Source organism: Glycine max, chromosome 11 (genome assembly GCF_000004515.6).
Source record: "Glycine max cultivar Williams 82 chromosome 11, Glycine_max_v4.0, whole genome shotgun sequence".
Lineage (NCBI taxonomy): Eukaryota > Viridiplantae > Streptophyta > Magnoliopsida > Fabales > Fabaceae > Glycine > Glycine max.
Genome location: NC_038247.2, coordinates 39322056 through 39338725, shown reverse-complemented (window position 1 = coordinate 39338725; position 16670 = coordinate 39322056). Strand labels below are relative to the sequence as shown.

The window sequence follows — 16670 nt, the reverse complement described above, 5'->3', positions numbered from 1 at the left end:
TTCAGACAAAGGCTACAGGAAATTGTTATGTGAATCTGACTCAATATTGGCTTAATTTGATGTTTTTATTTTTTATGGAGATATATTTGTGAAAGAAGAATATACATGAAGTTTAAACGGGACAAGAAGCACGTTATACCTTTGTTTATACTGACGCAATTATTTAAATCTTCACTGCATTGAAGCTTCTAGCTTTTTGAGAATTTAAAGTATATGTTAAGCATCATATTTCATGCATTTGTTTGCCCTACAAACCCTTTTAAAAGAAAAATATTAACTCAATCTGCTTATTACCTTTTTCCAAGGAATACTGCATGAATCAATTTTTTTACCTTAGAAATAGGTGTTCTACTTAGATTTATTTTAATAAATCTCATTTTATAATCAAGTTTTTTTTTTTTTTTTTTTTTTTGCATTTTATGGGATTCGTTCGTTCTTGAAACAAAGTTTGCATATGTTCAAGAAAAATTATGCCTTATAATGATTCATGCGTTATATCCATTTATACCATAAAAAAAAAGTATCATTGTACTTAACTACTTAAATCTTTTTTTTTCTTGTTGATCAAGGTGATGTCGATGAGCTATATCACACAAAAATAAATTGTTTGAAGGGGGAAGTAATTAGAAGTTTTTTGTTTAAGTCAAGATACAATACTTCAACTATGTGAAATAAATCTGTCAAAAAAAAACTTGTGAAATAAACATGTATTTTAGTATCCCGATTATATTCAAATGACATGCTAATAATGGATTTCATCCAGAAAATCAAATTAGAATATGTTGATTTTATTGCGTCAATTATTATTATAAAAAAATATAAGAACTATAAAAACATAATTTAGTCTTTCATTTCTAAGATTTCATTATTTTTTCTAAGTTAAGTATATTTTATAAAGTTAAAGACCAAATTAGAAATCATCTTTCACTCGACGATGAGTGGAACTTGCAGTAAATTTTACTTTAAATGAGATTACTATATAATAAGCCTTTTTGCCAGTATAATAGACTTTTTGCCTAGATAGAGAACTTTTTGGCTTTTTTTTTTTTTTATAAAAGCTAATGACAAATTTTTTTTTGGTGAACTTAAAACTTGAATTTTAATTATTTTATCCTTTAATTCTTTCTTATAGGAATCTTAACTATGTTTGATCAAAAGAATAAAGACTAGAAATATTTTTTCTTCAAATTATAGTAATATCTAAAAAAATGCATGATTTTAATATCATGATCATGTAAATGTTTATGATTTAATATCTTAATTTTAATTCACTAAACTAAACGTATTTAAAAAAATATTAGTAATTTAATATATAATCTAAATTTGATTATTTATTAATAATTATTCAAAACCATGATATAAATGGTTTTTTTTTACTGAAATGATCTAAATGATTTAATATCAGTATAATTAGTATTTTTTTATTCATAAACATAATTTCTCTACAGCCATGGTTCATATTTCATGGAATCATGAATAGTCCATGTTGAACCACGCCTTACAAAGTTATAGTGATTATAATGAAAACTATAAGCCACACGTTACATCTTATTCATAAGATGGATACGTGTAAAACCATGTTTTTGTCTTTTTGAGAAAGAAAAAAAATCAAGTTACCTTACTTACGTAGAGACTTTTTTTTTTTTTATGCATACGTGGAGACTTCTTAGTTCTTATGTTTAGGTGATATTTTGTGTTCTAAATTAAATTTGTAGTAAATAAATTTAATATAAAAACATTATTTTTTTGAAAAAAAAAATGCAGTTGTATAAGAAGAAATATTTAAATTAGTCTTCAAAATTATAGGATTATGTATTTTAATTTCTGATATTTTAAAAAAATTTTATTTATAATTTTATAAAAAAGATAATTATTTTATTGTTTTTATTTTATTCTATATTTTACACAAAATTAAAATAACCATAATTTTATAAATCAATATCAATTATATAAATATAGAAAGGTTTTGTCACATAGGATACCCTATAGCAACACTGCATAAATTCATTAGTTCCCCCCGAAATATAGTTGATTCGTTTAATTTATTAAAATACATAATCACATTATTAAGATGATTTGACTAATATATTAATTAATTGACTAAGATAAGATATTATACTAACTAATTAATTAATTAATTTGACTAATATATGTTAATCAATTAACTAAAGTATACAATTGAAGTATTTAGTGCAATTATTATGTTGTTATCGAATTAGACCATTTTCATTGAGACTTTTTTATTGTTGATTTTTTTTATCTTTGTTATTTTAATTGTTAAGTAACATGATGTAATGATTAAGTTGATAATTCATCTAGGAGTCTCATGAAATAATCATGTTTTCTTACAAGTTATCAATGTTAAACTAATTAACAAGAGATGTGAGAGGGGGTTTATTTACTCTAAAGTTTGATTTAAAAAACTGATTTTAATGGAATGATTTTTGAAATGATAGTATGTTTTAAAGTTTGATATAACTGATTTTATTAGAATGATTTTTGAGCTGCTAAATATTATTGAAATATATGTCTAAATCAATCCAAGGGTTGTGCAGTTGTGTTTGGCTGTTTATGTTTGGTGATTTGCCCTCCAAGAACCTGTCAAATGAGAGAAGCAGCTTTTGGATTCTGCCAACTCAGAGACAGAAAATTTAGTTGAGAGGAATCATTTGTTTTACCCTCCATTTGGATTGAAGGAAAGAAAAAAGAAAGAAAAAAAATTAAATTGAGAGAAAAATGAGCCTAAGATGCATTTGTAATGCATTCTATGTCTCATAATAAATTGAACTTTTTTTTTTTTGGAGAGTTGATGATTATTTATAATTATTAGTTTGACATAAAAAATAGTTTAATTCAATATTTTATTTGTGTTCTAGTTGATTATAATTTAACATTAAAAGTATATTAATTTTTTTTCAGTAACCAAATACTTTTGTTTATAAATAGGCATATTTTATTCTATTCATAAATCTATTTTATTTCTTATGAGTTCTAATTTTAATTAAAATATTAGTTTTTACTGTTTATATATTATGATTTGAATATACCATACGAAGTTACTCATTCTTTTTTTTCTGAAAAATTTATCCATGCAAAGTTAAATTTTTCTTCTTTTTCTTTCCTCTTTCTCCTCAACTAAACAATAAAAAATGCATAGTTATCCGTATTTTTTCCTCTCCATTCAAATGGACCATTAAAGTTTAATTGAAATATCTTATTTTGATGGAGATATTTTGAACTGTTGAAATGTTATTTGAATATCTGTCTAACTTATAATCTCACTCACTTATCTTATATTAGAATATGTATGTCTCTAAAGGGTTGCGTAGTTGTGTTTGGCTGTTTATGTTTGGTGACTCATCAAATATATTGTTTTTATATAGAAAGAAAAAATAGAATATAAATTTAATTGAAATTCAATGATGTACGGATTTTTATTATATTAATTAATCATAAATTGATATATATATATATATATATATATATATATATAAAATTAAAATTGTTAATTTTTATAATTTAATTTAAAACTGATATCTATAATGTGATTTCTAATTAATTTGCATATATCAAATTCAATAATGTTATTTTTATAACAAATTTTATAAATAGAGAGAAGAGAGTAGTGTTGGATATGATAAGTAATGCGACAGAGAGACAAACAAAGAGCATGTATTTGAATTAATATTTAGATTGAATTATCTAGAATTATATTCAAATATTAGTTAATATGATTTTAAATAAATATTTAAATACATTTTTACAATAATATTGGTGTGAAATATTTGTTGATTTTGTTGATGATTGATATTCTTTGAAAACTTAGATAGTCATTTTTAATGAAATTTTTTCTTTTAATTATATTTTTTATATTTACAAAACTCAAACTCGAAATTTTATTTAAGTGTTAAGAAATTCCAGTTTCAATTTTACTCCGAACAATATGTTTAATTTTATGTTAAAAAATTAATTTTAACTAAATTAATTTAACAAATACACATAAGATCTGAGTTTGATTCTCACAAAATCCCTTGTTAGAGAGAAAAAAAATATTTGAGTAAGTATAAAATTAAGAATTAATTCCATATTGTCCAAAAGAACAAAATTTATGAAAACTAGTTCTGCTAGTTTCTTTTTTTGTTTGGTGAATCTCAAATATCTTGAAAAAACTAATTTAAAAAAATACTGAGATTCATCAACTTCTTCCAACATACATATTACATATTCGATGCACATGCAAACATATTCCAAATCCAACTATTAATATTTTGATAAAGTAGCCTTCAATTAGTTTGACAAGGTATTTTAACTTATTCATCCCGCAATTGTCTATTTATGTTTGTTTCTGTCTTGCCGTTATTGCCTTCCTAAATGCAAATATAGTGTTGTTCTTGTTAACCCAGCAACACTTTATCTCCAAAAACTGGCGACGATTTAATTCTAGTAATTAATGAATATTCTCTTTCATGTAATCACATCTCAATCACCAACTGCCAATTATTTTCAACTACCCGACCTGCTTTAATTTTGACGACAGCTCGAAATCACAACAAATCGCCGTTTTTTTTTTTGTTTTACAATAGCCTATACACATTTGCATTATATATGGAATAATTTCAAATTCTCTTACATTATTTTTTAAATCATTGTCTTAATTGTTAAATAAAAAAGACAGATTGTTTTATGCTTTTAGTTAGTATATTAAGTACACTTTTTTATTTCAATTTTTTTTATAAAATAATAAGATTATTAAAATTATATCATAAGAAGATTAACATATAACATATTTTGGCGTTTTAAGAGTATATTAACAAGTTACACAATGTAATAAATTAAAATAATAATTTATTAAGTGCATGTTTGTTTAACGTTACAAAACTTCCGTTCCACGAATTTTCATGCTTTTTTATGCACTAAATGTGAGAGCAAAAAATTGAAGCTTCTCCATTCAACAGAAAACTAAGGCTCTGAGAAATTGTGTAAGCAATTACTCAATTAAGAAACCCAAAGAAAAAATAATTGCATAAAGATTTTATACATGAAATGTAACAAATTGTGTATAAAATAGTAAATTAAGATGTATAGCTATTAAGTTAACTTATGTATATGCTCAACATTTTTGCGCAGAAGTCATAACTTATGGAGCTTCCACCACCGAAAGCTTGGGGTTGGCTGGCATGGCATGTGAGTAGAATCTAGATTGTGTCAAATCATGGCATGTGTAACGATGGAGCCCACCGCATGTGCTTTCTCACCAATCCGTTAGCTTTGGAAAACCTCAATAAAGGACATCAGACTTGTACAAATAGAGATTGCAAGAACATAAAAAAATCATCATTTAAAAAAATAAATAAATTGTGACACAATTAGGTGATGTTGCCAGATCAGAACAGCTTTACTTAACAACGTTCTCATCTGGGTCCTTCCAACTGAGAAGAAATAGGATGTTGTCCTGTTTATCATTTTTTGTCAGCGGCAATCCATTGAATCAAAGGAGTCTGTAAATCCTGAAGGTTTTGCAGGAATGCTTGATTGAGTTTGTGAGATGGACATGTCAAACATTGTGGAAGTGCCTTCATTGGCTTGCCATCTTCGCAGAGCTTGAGGAAGGCTCATGTGAAGGTCAATGCCATAACCTTCTTCTTCTTCATGGGTGGTGGGCTTCCATTGCTCTACCAGAGGACCCAGGACATTCACTGCATGCCCCATATCAGGCCTTTGGTATGGTTCACGAGCAGTGCAATGGCCAGCTAGCTCAGCCACTTTATATATGCTCTCCATGGTTTCCTCATCGGGATCGAGAGTTTGATCAATTGCCTTTGGGATGTTCTCCTTGTTAATTAGTACCCTACGGAACCAGGAAACCAAGTGAGATCTTTCATCAGGCACAGTATCATCCAATGCCCTTCTACCAGTAATCAGTTCCATCAAAACTACTCCAAATGCGTACACGTCTACTTTGGTCGTCACTCTTCCGGTAGCTGCCAAGAAACAATATCACATTATTTACAAGTAAAAGGAATAGGCTAGCATAAAGTTAACGCAACTAATTGCATTTAATGCAACAAGAATCTAGCTCTAGCTAACTGTAATTCTACGAAAAATAAAACAAGACAAATATTCTTCATACTACATACGCAGTGGAGACGAAGCAACTAATAGGACATGCTTTTAAAATGCACAAATTTATGTTAGTGAAAATGTGGAATTATCAACGGACTAATCAAGGCTTGTCTGGCCGTCTGGGCATCAGTGAACCCTACAGTAAACTGAACAGTAACAACAGAGAAGAAAACTACGAACCTATGCCAAAATACAGTAAGAATAATTCTAAAATATTCTTAACCAATCTTTCTAATTGCTAAATAAAAAAGAGTATTAAATACTTTTAATCTACCCATGACACTAAATGCACCCATTTTACGTTTAATACTTTATTAAGTATCAGGAGGAGAGTGTAGCAAAACTCCTTCAGTAATCCAAGATCTAATCTAATCAGGGTATTCATCACATAAAAAGATGTAATTGGGAGCCAACCACTTAATTATAAATGCCACAATATATAATGTGCCCTGAAACCATCTATCCAGGAGATCCATATGAAAACACAAAATTTAGCTAGAAAAGAAATCATGAAACAAGAAAACAAAAAATGCAAACAACTGACCATTATGAGGAGAAAAACATCAGTTATTAGTTCAAAAAATATAATGATTTGAAGTACTAATAACCAGAAAAGGAAATAAATAAAAACTCAAAAAAGTAATTAATACAAGCTAATATTCAAAAAGGCTTTCCAAATATACCTGCATATTCCGGTGCTAGATATCCAAATGTTCCAGCCAAGCGTGTCTCAACAGAATATTTCCCATCTGGCGCATTTTTAACCAAGCCAAAATCTGCAACCTTGGCTCTCATGTCATCACCCAGCAATATGTTCGAGGGCTTTAAGTCCCTGTGAATGAAGCTTTGCTGAGCCAAGCTGTGCAAGTATTCCACTCCCCGAGCTACATCCAAAGCTATTGCTACCCTTTGTTTCCAAGTCAAAGGAGCACAACCATTTTCACCCCAATCAAACAGGTGTTGCGTTAATGTCCCTTGAGGCATATACTCGTACACCAAAAGTCTTTCGTTGCCGTTAATGCAATACCCTAAAAGAGCCACCAAATGCCTGTGCCTGACTTTACTTAGAACTGCAATCTCTGCTTGGAACTCATTCAATCCCTTACTCCCCGTTGCAACAGATTCCATTCTCTTCACGGCAATTTGTGTTCCATCATGCAATTCCCCTTTATAAACAACCCCAAATCCTCCCCTACCCAAAATGTTCTTCTCACTGAAATTATCAGTTACTTGTCGAAGAACCTGGATTGAAATAGTAGCATTCCCACCCTCAAAAACATGAAGGTCACTACGCTCACTGCCCTGGCTCTGCAACTCACTCGGAACACCACCATATCCATTGGAATTGGTAACGCTCATCATATCAATCTTAACCTCTCCTTTCCCATTTTCCGGATTATTAACCCTTCCAAACTTCCCATGCCGGTTTTTAGCATGACACTTGCAAAACACAAACACCACGACTGCAACAAAAAACACAGCAATAACAACAATACCTGCGATCCAAGCAGGTGAAAGTGAAGATCCACTTGTCCCTGCACTCGGACTTCCACTCGGTGCATCACCGGAACCCTTGGACGGAGTAGTTCCACTGCCACCACCACCATCAGAACGCCCAAGTAAATCATTACCTGCAGTCGTGAATTTCACCTTGCTTGAGAACTTGGGAACATCGCCAGATAGCTTGTTATTAGACACATTCAGAACCTCAAGCTGAGCCAAATTTGTCAAACTCCCCGGTATTGAACCACCCAAATTGTTATCATTGAGAAACAAGTTCCTCAAATCAGTTAAATTAGCAAACGCAGGTGAAATGGTTCCAGTCAAATTCTGCTTTGCCAAATTCACCGTAATAATCTTCCCCCCTGCACACACAACAAAACTCCAATCATCACAAGGATCGTTCCCAGTCCAGGAACGCGCCAACTGAAAGGGATACCCGAAACCCGCAGCAATATCAAGCAAAGTGGTGACGCGAGAATCGCAGGGTCCAACATCTTTCAAACAAAAACTATTGATCCCATCGAGAGTGAACTTCACACCTTTCCCAAACGAAGGAACGGGACCCTGAAGCGCATTGTTGGCTAAAGTAACGTTCTGCAAGCCAGAAAGGGACATGAGAGAAGGTGGAACCACACCGGTTAACTGGTTGTCTCTCAGCTGCAGATCAAACAAAGTGGTGCAATTTGACAAATCCGGAATGGGACCCGTGAACTGGTTCTTCTGAAGCCACACTTGAGACAAGTGGGTCATGGAAGCAAGCACCTCAATGGTACCCGAAAACCCGAAGCCGTTCTGATTGTTGAGCCACATATTCTGAATCGCAGATCCAGCGAAGGATTTGGGTAAGACACCGGTGAGGTTGTTGTAAGAGAGACGAAGCTCCACCAAACTCACAAACTTGTCGAATACATCAGGCAAGGTACCAATGAGGTTTGCGTTTCCGAGTTCTAGTTTGACGAGGTTGATGCTATCAGTCAACTCGGCGGGAATCGTCCATGGAGCGAGGTTGATGCTATCGGTCATGCTGAGGGTTTGCAAACTGGGGAGTCCCTGGAAGCAACCAACGGGGATGGAGGTGAAGTTGTTGCTGCTAAGGAAAACGCTTTCGAGCATGGAGAGGTTGGCGAGTGAAGGAAACGCGCCGGAGAGCGCGTTGTTCTGGAGAGAGAGCGAGGTGAGTTGGGAGAGTGAGTTGAGATCCGGAGGAAGCATTCCGCCGAGGGACTGCGAAGCGATGTTGATTGAGGTCACTCGGTGGGCGCTGCACTTGACGCCATTCCAGGCGCAGAAGCTGCTCCCAGACCAACCAGACGGCGTCGGGCTCAGCGCCTTGGCGAGCTTGGACATGAACTCGCCATCGTCGGCAATGGCGGTGCACGCGAGACACAGCGAGAGAAGAAAGAGCTTAGAAGGAGAAAGTAGGGTTTTGGGTTTTAATTTGGAGGTAGCCATTCAGATTTGAGAGAACAGAAAATGTGGTGCGTGTGATGTACAGTAGAGAGGAAGAAGAGAAGAGAAGAGAAGATGGATGATAACTGCGCCAACCTCATGTGCCAGACCCACTAGCTTATTAGGAATTATTTCATATGGCCCACCTCCAGAGTGGAGAATCCAAACCAAAAGAGAGAAAAACCGCTGTATTTTAATCAAGAAAACCAAAATCACCATGCAACACTAAGAGGAAAAAATATAAAATGAACAAACAAATAAGAAAATAAATTCAATTTAAATATAATTATAATTTATCTTACAAATCTAAATGTTACTATTAACAACACATAAAAATTAAATTCAGAAGATGTGATATGATAAAAAAAAAAAATTGAAAAGAAAAGGAAAACGTGGTTGAGGCAAGTGTGTGGTCCCCGCGAATGCCAACTGTTGCTTACTAGATTTCGCGTATAATACCGGCTGCATGTCTCTTTTTGTAAAAGCCATTGACTCTAATTATTAAAGAGATGTAGAACAAAAATAATAAAGAGATGTAGTCTATTAAAAAGTTAAATTAGGTGAGACTTATGAGATTGAAAAATTAAGATAATATTGTGAACATCACTTCTAACAAAGAAATAAATTATATAATTTATCACTTCTAATTAAATTAAATTTGATAATTTCTCTGTTTTATTTTATAGTCTTCTTTTTAATTTTTTGCTAAATTGCATTGAAATTGAAATATATAAAGGATTATAATTTAAATTTTAAAATAATATATTTTGGTGGTGTAAAATAGTAGAGTATTTTATTTTAAATAATAACTTTATTAATGCAAATAAAACACGTTGATTTTTTAAGTGATCGTAAGACTTTTTTTGCGATTGAATTTATAATTTTAATTTTTAGAATATCATTTTAATTAGGATTGATAAATATTACTGTAATGTTAATATTCAGTGTATTTATAAAAGAAAGACATATTCAGTTTATACAATATATCAAAAGTTTAAAATTAAAATCAAACTATAGTTATAATTAATAATTTTCAAAAAGAAAAATTATAAAAAAAGTTAAAATTAAGAAAAAAAATCCTCAATGTGGAGTCGCATACTATTTAATGTGTAGCGTGTTTTAGTTTTAAATTTTTTGTTTGTAATTTTTTATTTTTTAAAATTATTAATTAATTATAGTTATAAATAAAATAAAGCCTCGCTCCACTTTTTTAAATATGCTGCTATACTTTTTTTTTATCCGTTTGTGCATCTCATGCACTTCATAAAATCAAATTTCTATGAAAAGTTTTTGACTTACATTCAATATTAATAGAAAACATGAATATTATATATTAAAAAAATAATTTTAAATAAATTTTTATTTCAATGTATTGTCATTATAATTAATTTATTTAAATTATGTATTTTTTTATAATGTCGTTTGTGTAAGTGATTAATCTTTTTCTTATAATAAAAAAGAAAATATTACTAATATACTGTATAAAATATTTTTGGCATACTTTTATATTGGTAAAATTTTATTATAAAGAACAAAATTTTATAGGTTTTATTTTGTTATTTTAGAAATTTCGCTCATAATCTATGTATATTTAATTTAGCAAAAAATCAGGAAGAAGATTAGAAAAAAAACAGAAAGCATATCAAATTTAATTTTACTTGATATTCTGATTTTTAGTTATTTTATTTTATTAGTTGTACAATTCTTATTCATTGTGTAGAATGATGTGTTAGGTTTGTGTCTATGAGTTTTTTTTAAGCATTGACACATATTTATTTATTAGTCACTTGTTAAACTTAATTTATATAATAAAATACACACAATCAACTCTTGAAATAGGCAAATGAGAACTAAAATCCAGGAATTTAAAAGTGAAGGAGGAAATATTTTAATGAAAAGACAGGGTAACTAAAAAGGAGGAACAAAAATAAAGTAGCCTTTTAAATATATTTGTGATGTTTTTCTAATGAAAAATCTATTATTGATTCCTTAACTCATAATATATATCTTTATGATTCTTCCAATTGGATATACATCACCCACATCGAAAACAGTGGCGGGTTTAGTCCAAAGAAGCGCAGCCGGAATGTGAAGCTCACGCGCTACCAATGCGGCCCAGGGAAGCATGAGGGTGTAGGCTAAGCATGTGAAGGCTTGCCCTTCTTGTTTAGCGGCGGTTATCATGTTTCTCAGGGACTCTGAGCCGCGGCGCTTGAGTTCGGAGATGTAGGAGACAACGACGGAGTCCTCGGTGGAGGTAGACGCTGGTGGCGAACTGGATGGCCGGGTTTATGTGGCCTTGTATGGGGTATGATATCAGGAGGAACCGGTGCTGCACCATGGCAGCGGTGGCGCGTGAAAATGCACAGTCTTTTACTAATAAAAAGTAATAGTAATACGTTACAAGGGTCATGCTCTGTGAATATATATGAAGCTGAGAATGAGATTAATCAGTGGTGACATTTGCAGTGACGAAAAAAGTTAACGGATAAGTAACTAGACACTCTCTTGGTGTTTCATAATTTATCCTTCACTAAAATGGAGTAATTGTCACAACTTCTAGCATAAGGTAACTGCACACTCTCTTCATGCGCTACAGGGTTTTTCTTTTTTCACGAACAGGGTGAACTAGGACATATTCCAGTTTCTATTCATTCATCCTCTGGCTTCTCTTGTTTAGATCCTCATCCATCGCGGTGCTACATTAGTCTAAAGTTGATTCTGTTTCACACTCACATTGTCTATCAAGGGAATTCTGCGCCTTCTTAGACTTCTTCATTCGCTGGAAATTGTAAAAATAAGAATATAACCATCTTAAGACTTCTTGTGATGATATGTTTTTAATAGTTTACTAAAAATAATGAACAATTACAAGTTTTTTTTTTAATTGCAAGGAATAAAAAATGTTTTTTGAGATACAATTATTATTTTTGGTTTCTCATTCAGGGATGAAAAAAAAAAGATATATATATTTCTTTATTCCTCCTGATTTTCAGGGCTTTGATTTTTTAAGTACAAAATTTAACAGTAATTGCAAGATTTGGTTGACATGGGATGAATATTCCGTATATCAATGAAATCAGTGTGCATTAATTTTTTGTTATTTTTCTTCAGCTCTCACTAAATTTCCATAAACACAAACATAGTTACTTATAATTTTTTTTTGTATGCAGATACATAATTGAATTGGGAAAGAGGATGAGAGTTCAACATTCTTTACGTAATGATGTTGCTTTCTTTCGAATTGAGTAACCATTAACTAACATTAGTTTCGAAATTTAATAACCACCCTTATATGCATGTTTGTTGCAGGCAAACTTCAAAGAGAGTGTTAAGGAGAATGAAAATGCAAATGAAAATTTAAAGAGAATCAAGGAAAAATAAATGAAGAAATAACACGCACAAGTCCCCTCATGCAGCAGAGTCCTTCTAGAGAAAGCAAACCACTTTGCTTGCTTGAAAACCGTTCATTTCTCCTATATAGTTTAGAATTCTTTCTATTGAGTTGTGGTTGGCTATTGATATTATTATTTGGAATGTGAAATTGCGATTTTCTGGTGTGTTGACGCTTTGCAGTCTTTGAAAAGCTTGCTAGGCATACACATTTCCTTGAACTTGATTTCCAATATGTGCTCCATGTTGTTTATGACTTTATTTTTCATCACGATGTTAAATTGAGACATGGTTTTTTTATTTTGTGGGTAAGAAGTTATTTTCATCTTTAAATGTGTAAATCACTGATAAATTTATTTCTGATAGATGAACATTCAATTTTTAATTTCAGAAAGTGTAAAAAGTTCGACAAATCTTAATTAATAATATGATTACCGAATAAATTAGACAAAAATGTCAATAAATTATCATTTGACAAAAATATTTGTTAGACGAAAATATTAGTGATTTTTTTTACTAAATGTTAGTGTTTTTTCATAGAATTAAAATATTAGTAAATTATCATTATTGGATTAAGATATCAGTAATTTTTTTATTGTAGAAAAATGTCAATAATTTTCATTGAAGATAAATGTGAGTAATCTTTTGTTAGACCGAAATATCAATATTAACCTATTGTTAGATCCCAAATTTGATTTCATTTATGGGTAACTAAAGACGTGGGCTTAGATGTTCTGGGGTCCAATTTGTTGTGTGGAGAGATAGCCATTTGGTGGAGTTTAATTAAGAGGTAGAAAACAATAGAGGAACCATGCTTTTAATATCTTAAAATAATTATTAAATAAAAATTCAAATGTTTAATATCTTAAAAAATGAAAATAGTTCACATGTTATTTAATGAATTAACATGATTTAGTGAGAATTATAACTGGGAATTTTATTGACGAACAACTTTCCTGTTTTATGTAACTTCAGAAGCACAGAGTATTATAAATTTCATTCTAATTCTGACTCTAACATCTGGAATTATTTTTTGAAAGGCAGCTACCCCAGATCATATAAGCACCGTCTCATAGAGTAACAATATGTACGTCTGACTTATGTTCTTATTTCTTGGAATCATACTGATAATAATAATAATGCCTTGTTGAATACATTGATGATGCTCATGTAAAAAGTGCTTTAGTTTTTCAAGAGAACAAATTTATCTTGTGTTTGTGAAATTGGCCCTGACTTTGGAAATTGGAATTACAGAATATAAGAATATAGAGAGACAAACAGAGTTCGAGACTATTGAGTTTGCAGGTTGATTACAGTGCAACCACAACTTTTTATTGTACGGCCAGAAAACATATTTTTTAAAAATCAAGAAAGTGGTACAACGAATTTGATTTATTTTGATGATGAATAAAGCAGAAGGAGAAAAGAAAAATAGGTCTGAGGTCTCAGCGCCTGCACTCAACAGGAATGCCTTGTGGGAATCGCTTAAGATCGTTGCAGTAGTTATAGATCATGAAGTACTTCTGAACCCATCTCAGTTTTCTTCTGCCATAGGCATCAAGCTCGTTGCTCTGCCATGCAGCATCAGAGAAGGAATTGGTGGAGAACTCTGTGGCTTTGAAATTGCGGTAGTAGGCTGTAAAGGGTGCCTTGGACCAATCAGTTTTCACCAAACCACCTCTGGTGGCCCAGTCATCAGCGTTCCACAGGCTAGAATAGATTCTCATGGGTTGCTTCTTTGGGAAAGGAACGCCAATAGTCTCACCATTCTTGAACACCCTTATGGGAATGTTATCCACCAAGAATCTGCAAAACAGATAAATGGATTTGTTTTCTTATCATTAATGAAGGGAAATTAAGACGACGAGAGATAAAGAAAGATGTTTTTTTTTTCACTCACATGATGTGTTGGGGCTTCCAGATGATGGAGTAAGTGTGGAAGTTTCTGGTGGGGTCGAACCAGAGGTAGAATTGTTGCTCTCTGTTCCCTTGGCCTTGGGTAAACACGTTTGTGTGGAGAATGTAAGGGTCACCGCTCACGTTTCCCAAGAATTCAAAATCAATCTCGTCATGAGTTGGCCCTTGAGACGACAACTGCATATATATGGAAAATAAATAAATGGCTAATGAGGTTTTGTTCTTTTTTGGTTTCTAGTCTATGTTTAATTGAAAGCATCATCATGGAGTGAAAAATAAATAAATAGTTGGGGCTAGTGAAAGTAAAATAACTTGTCGTAGGGGTTACAATGAATGCTGTACTGTTGCGTTTGAAAGGTTGATGCCAAAAATGTGCAAGCGTGGTAATAATGGTTGTATTCTATGAGTGGGTAAAGTAAGTTGTTTCATGAATAAGTCATACTACTAAAGTAGCTTTTGAAAAAGAAAGAAGAGAAGAATAGTGTGAGTTGGAAGAGAAGAAAGGAATCAAATTAATTAGAGGAGTTTAATTAATTCTGCTATAATACTAATAATAAAACATACGTAGTAAGCAGTGACAGTGCCGGCAGAGTTGCCAGCAACGAGCTTGAGCTGCATATCGATCCTTCCAAATAAGTACTCTTTCTTGGATTGGAAGCCAGAGCCAGAGACTTTGTCCAGGGAAAGAGATAGAAGCTGTCCACCATTGAATATCTTAGCACGCTGATCACCCCAAGTTAGATCAAAGTCTTGGTTGAAGTTAGCACCACAGGAAGCCACTATGGAGCCAACCACCACCACTACCATAAGTGCATAAAACTCATTTCGAGAAGAAGCCATATTGGAGAAAGTGAGAGAGTAATGTAAATGTTGTGTTGTGTTGTGATGTGAAGTGAAGGGAAGGGAAAGAGGTGTCTATATATATGTGTGTAAAGAAGAGACAGGTTTAGGGAAATATGACTGGGAATATGGATTGTGTACTGTATGGTGGTGGGACGCGTGAGAATAAATTACTGGTGCCAGCTTTGCAAGTTTTGAAAGCTGGAAGCTTTTGTTTGAACGTTAGATTATTAAATACGCTAACTCTATTTGTTTTGGGTTAGGCTATGCTATGTTATGAGTTTAATGCAGAGGCAAATCATGGTTTGTGTCCCAAGTGTATATATGGGTAGGTCCCATTTTAGTATGATTTGGAAAAAATAAAATGACATTTGGGGGGGAATAGGGAAAAATAGACGGTGGATGCCAACTGGATTGTGATATGACGGAAGGAATCAAAGGAGAATAAGACCAACAAGGTATTTTGTTCATGGGTCTACCAATCATTCATTACGAATCCACTAAGATGATGCCATGTGGCATGGGAAATATTTGAGTCACTTGTCCTAAAAATTGGGAGTTTATTAATGAACTTCAAGGTTCTGACATTAGTCAGAACTTCAAGAGACCACAAATGGTATGTGTGGTAAGACATGGTTATCCCATCGGTGATACTGATAAGTATAACTCTTTCTGCTTGCTTTGTCTCTGTCTCTCGTTGCTATAAGCTGGAGTTTTAATTTGTCTCTTGCAATGCTGACAACAACTTTGAATCTAAAATAAACAACACAAAAAAATAAAAATAAACCTATAATCATATTTATCTCATTAGCACATTTCACATATATAAATATACTTTCAAGTTTCAAGAAAATCATTAATTGGTGGGAAATTTTTATAGGCCATGATTCATGAATGTGAAGTTGTGAACTATTTCCAGCTGCACCTGCCCAATGCTACAGTAGTCTGGGATATTTTTCAGATGGAAAACATTTCATAAATACCTTAAATGCTATCAACACCTCTAGAAAAAAAGAAAAATATCAATAGGCTATTTAAAATTAAAAAAATAGTTCATATATATATATATATATATATTCATTACTCTTTTCAAATGACTCGACCAAACATTGAATAAGATCGTAAGATAGCTCAAGCATATTGGATTGGAACGAGGATTATCCATCGCCGTACAGTGTCAGAGACTGTAGCAATGATCACAAAACAAATTATTGTTGCCACCAAAGAAATTGTGATATTCAGGAAAATAAAAAAGAGGAATAATTACAAACTCTCATATGTTGTTTTCTTTACTTATTATTTTATTTCTTTATGATAAATATTGAATTCGTTTTATACTTTTAAAACATTAAATGTAATTATCTTTTGTTTAACAATTTTTTATAAGATAGGAGAGAAAGATTTGTAAGAACATTCGTGAAAAAGAAAAATACAACATTATTCTA

The 16670-nt window shown here is 31.9% G+C and overlaps 2 protein-coding genes across 2 annotated transcripts; both read right to left on the bottom strand.

The window, feature by feature from the left end:
• Positions 1-5001: 5001 nt before the first annotated feature.
• LOC100783655 (receptor-like kinase TMK4) lies at positions 5002-9199 on the bottom strand. The gene is made up of 2 exons (XM_003537476.5): positions 6807-9199; positions 5002-5981 (listed from the first exon to the last, which is right to left on the bottom strand). The coding sequence occupies exons 1-2, from the start codon at positions 9076-9078 to the stop codon at positions 5470-5472; spliced, it is 2784 nt and encodes a 927-aa protein (XP_003537524.1). The 5' UTR covers positions 9079-9199; the 3' UTR covers positions 5002-5469.
• A 4483-nt stretch (positions 9200-13682) lies between these two features.
• LOC100784191 (brassinosteroid-regulated protein BRU1-like) lies at positions 13683-15274 on the bottom strand. The gene is given in 3 exon segments (NM_001289238.1): positions 13683-14274; positions 14369-14562; positions 14950-15274. Coding segments are annotated over 3 exon segments (831 nt in total). The 5' UTR covers positions 15226-15274; the 3' UTR covers positions 13683-13913.
• Positions 15275-16670: the final 1396 nt, after the last annotated feature.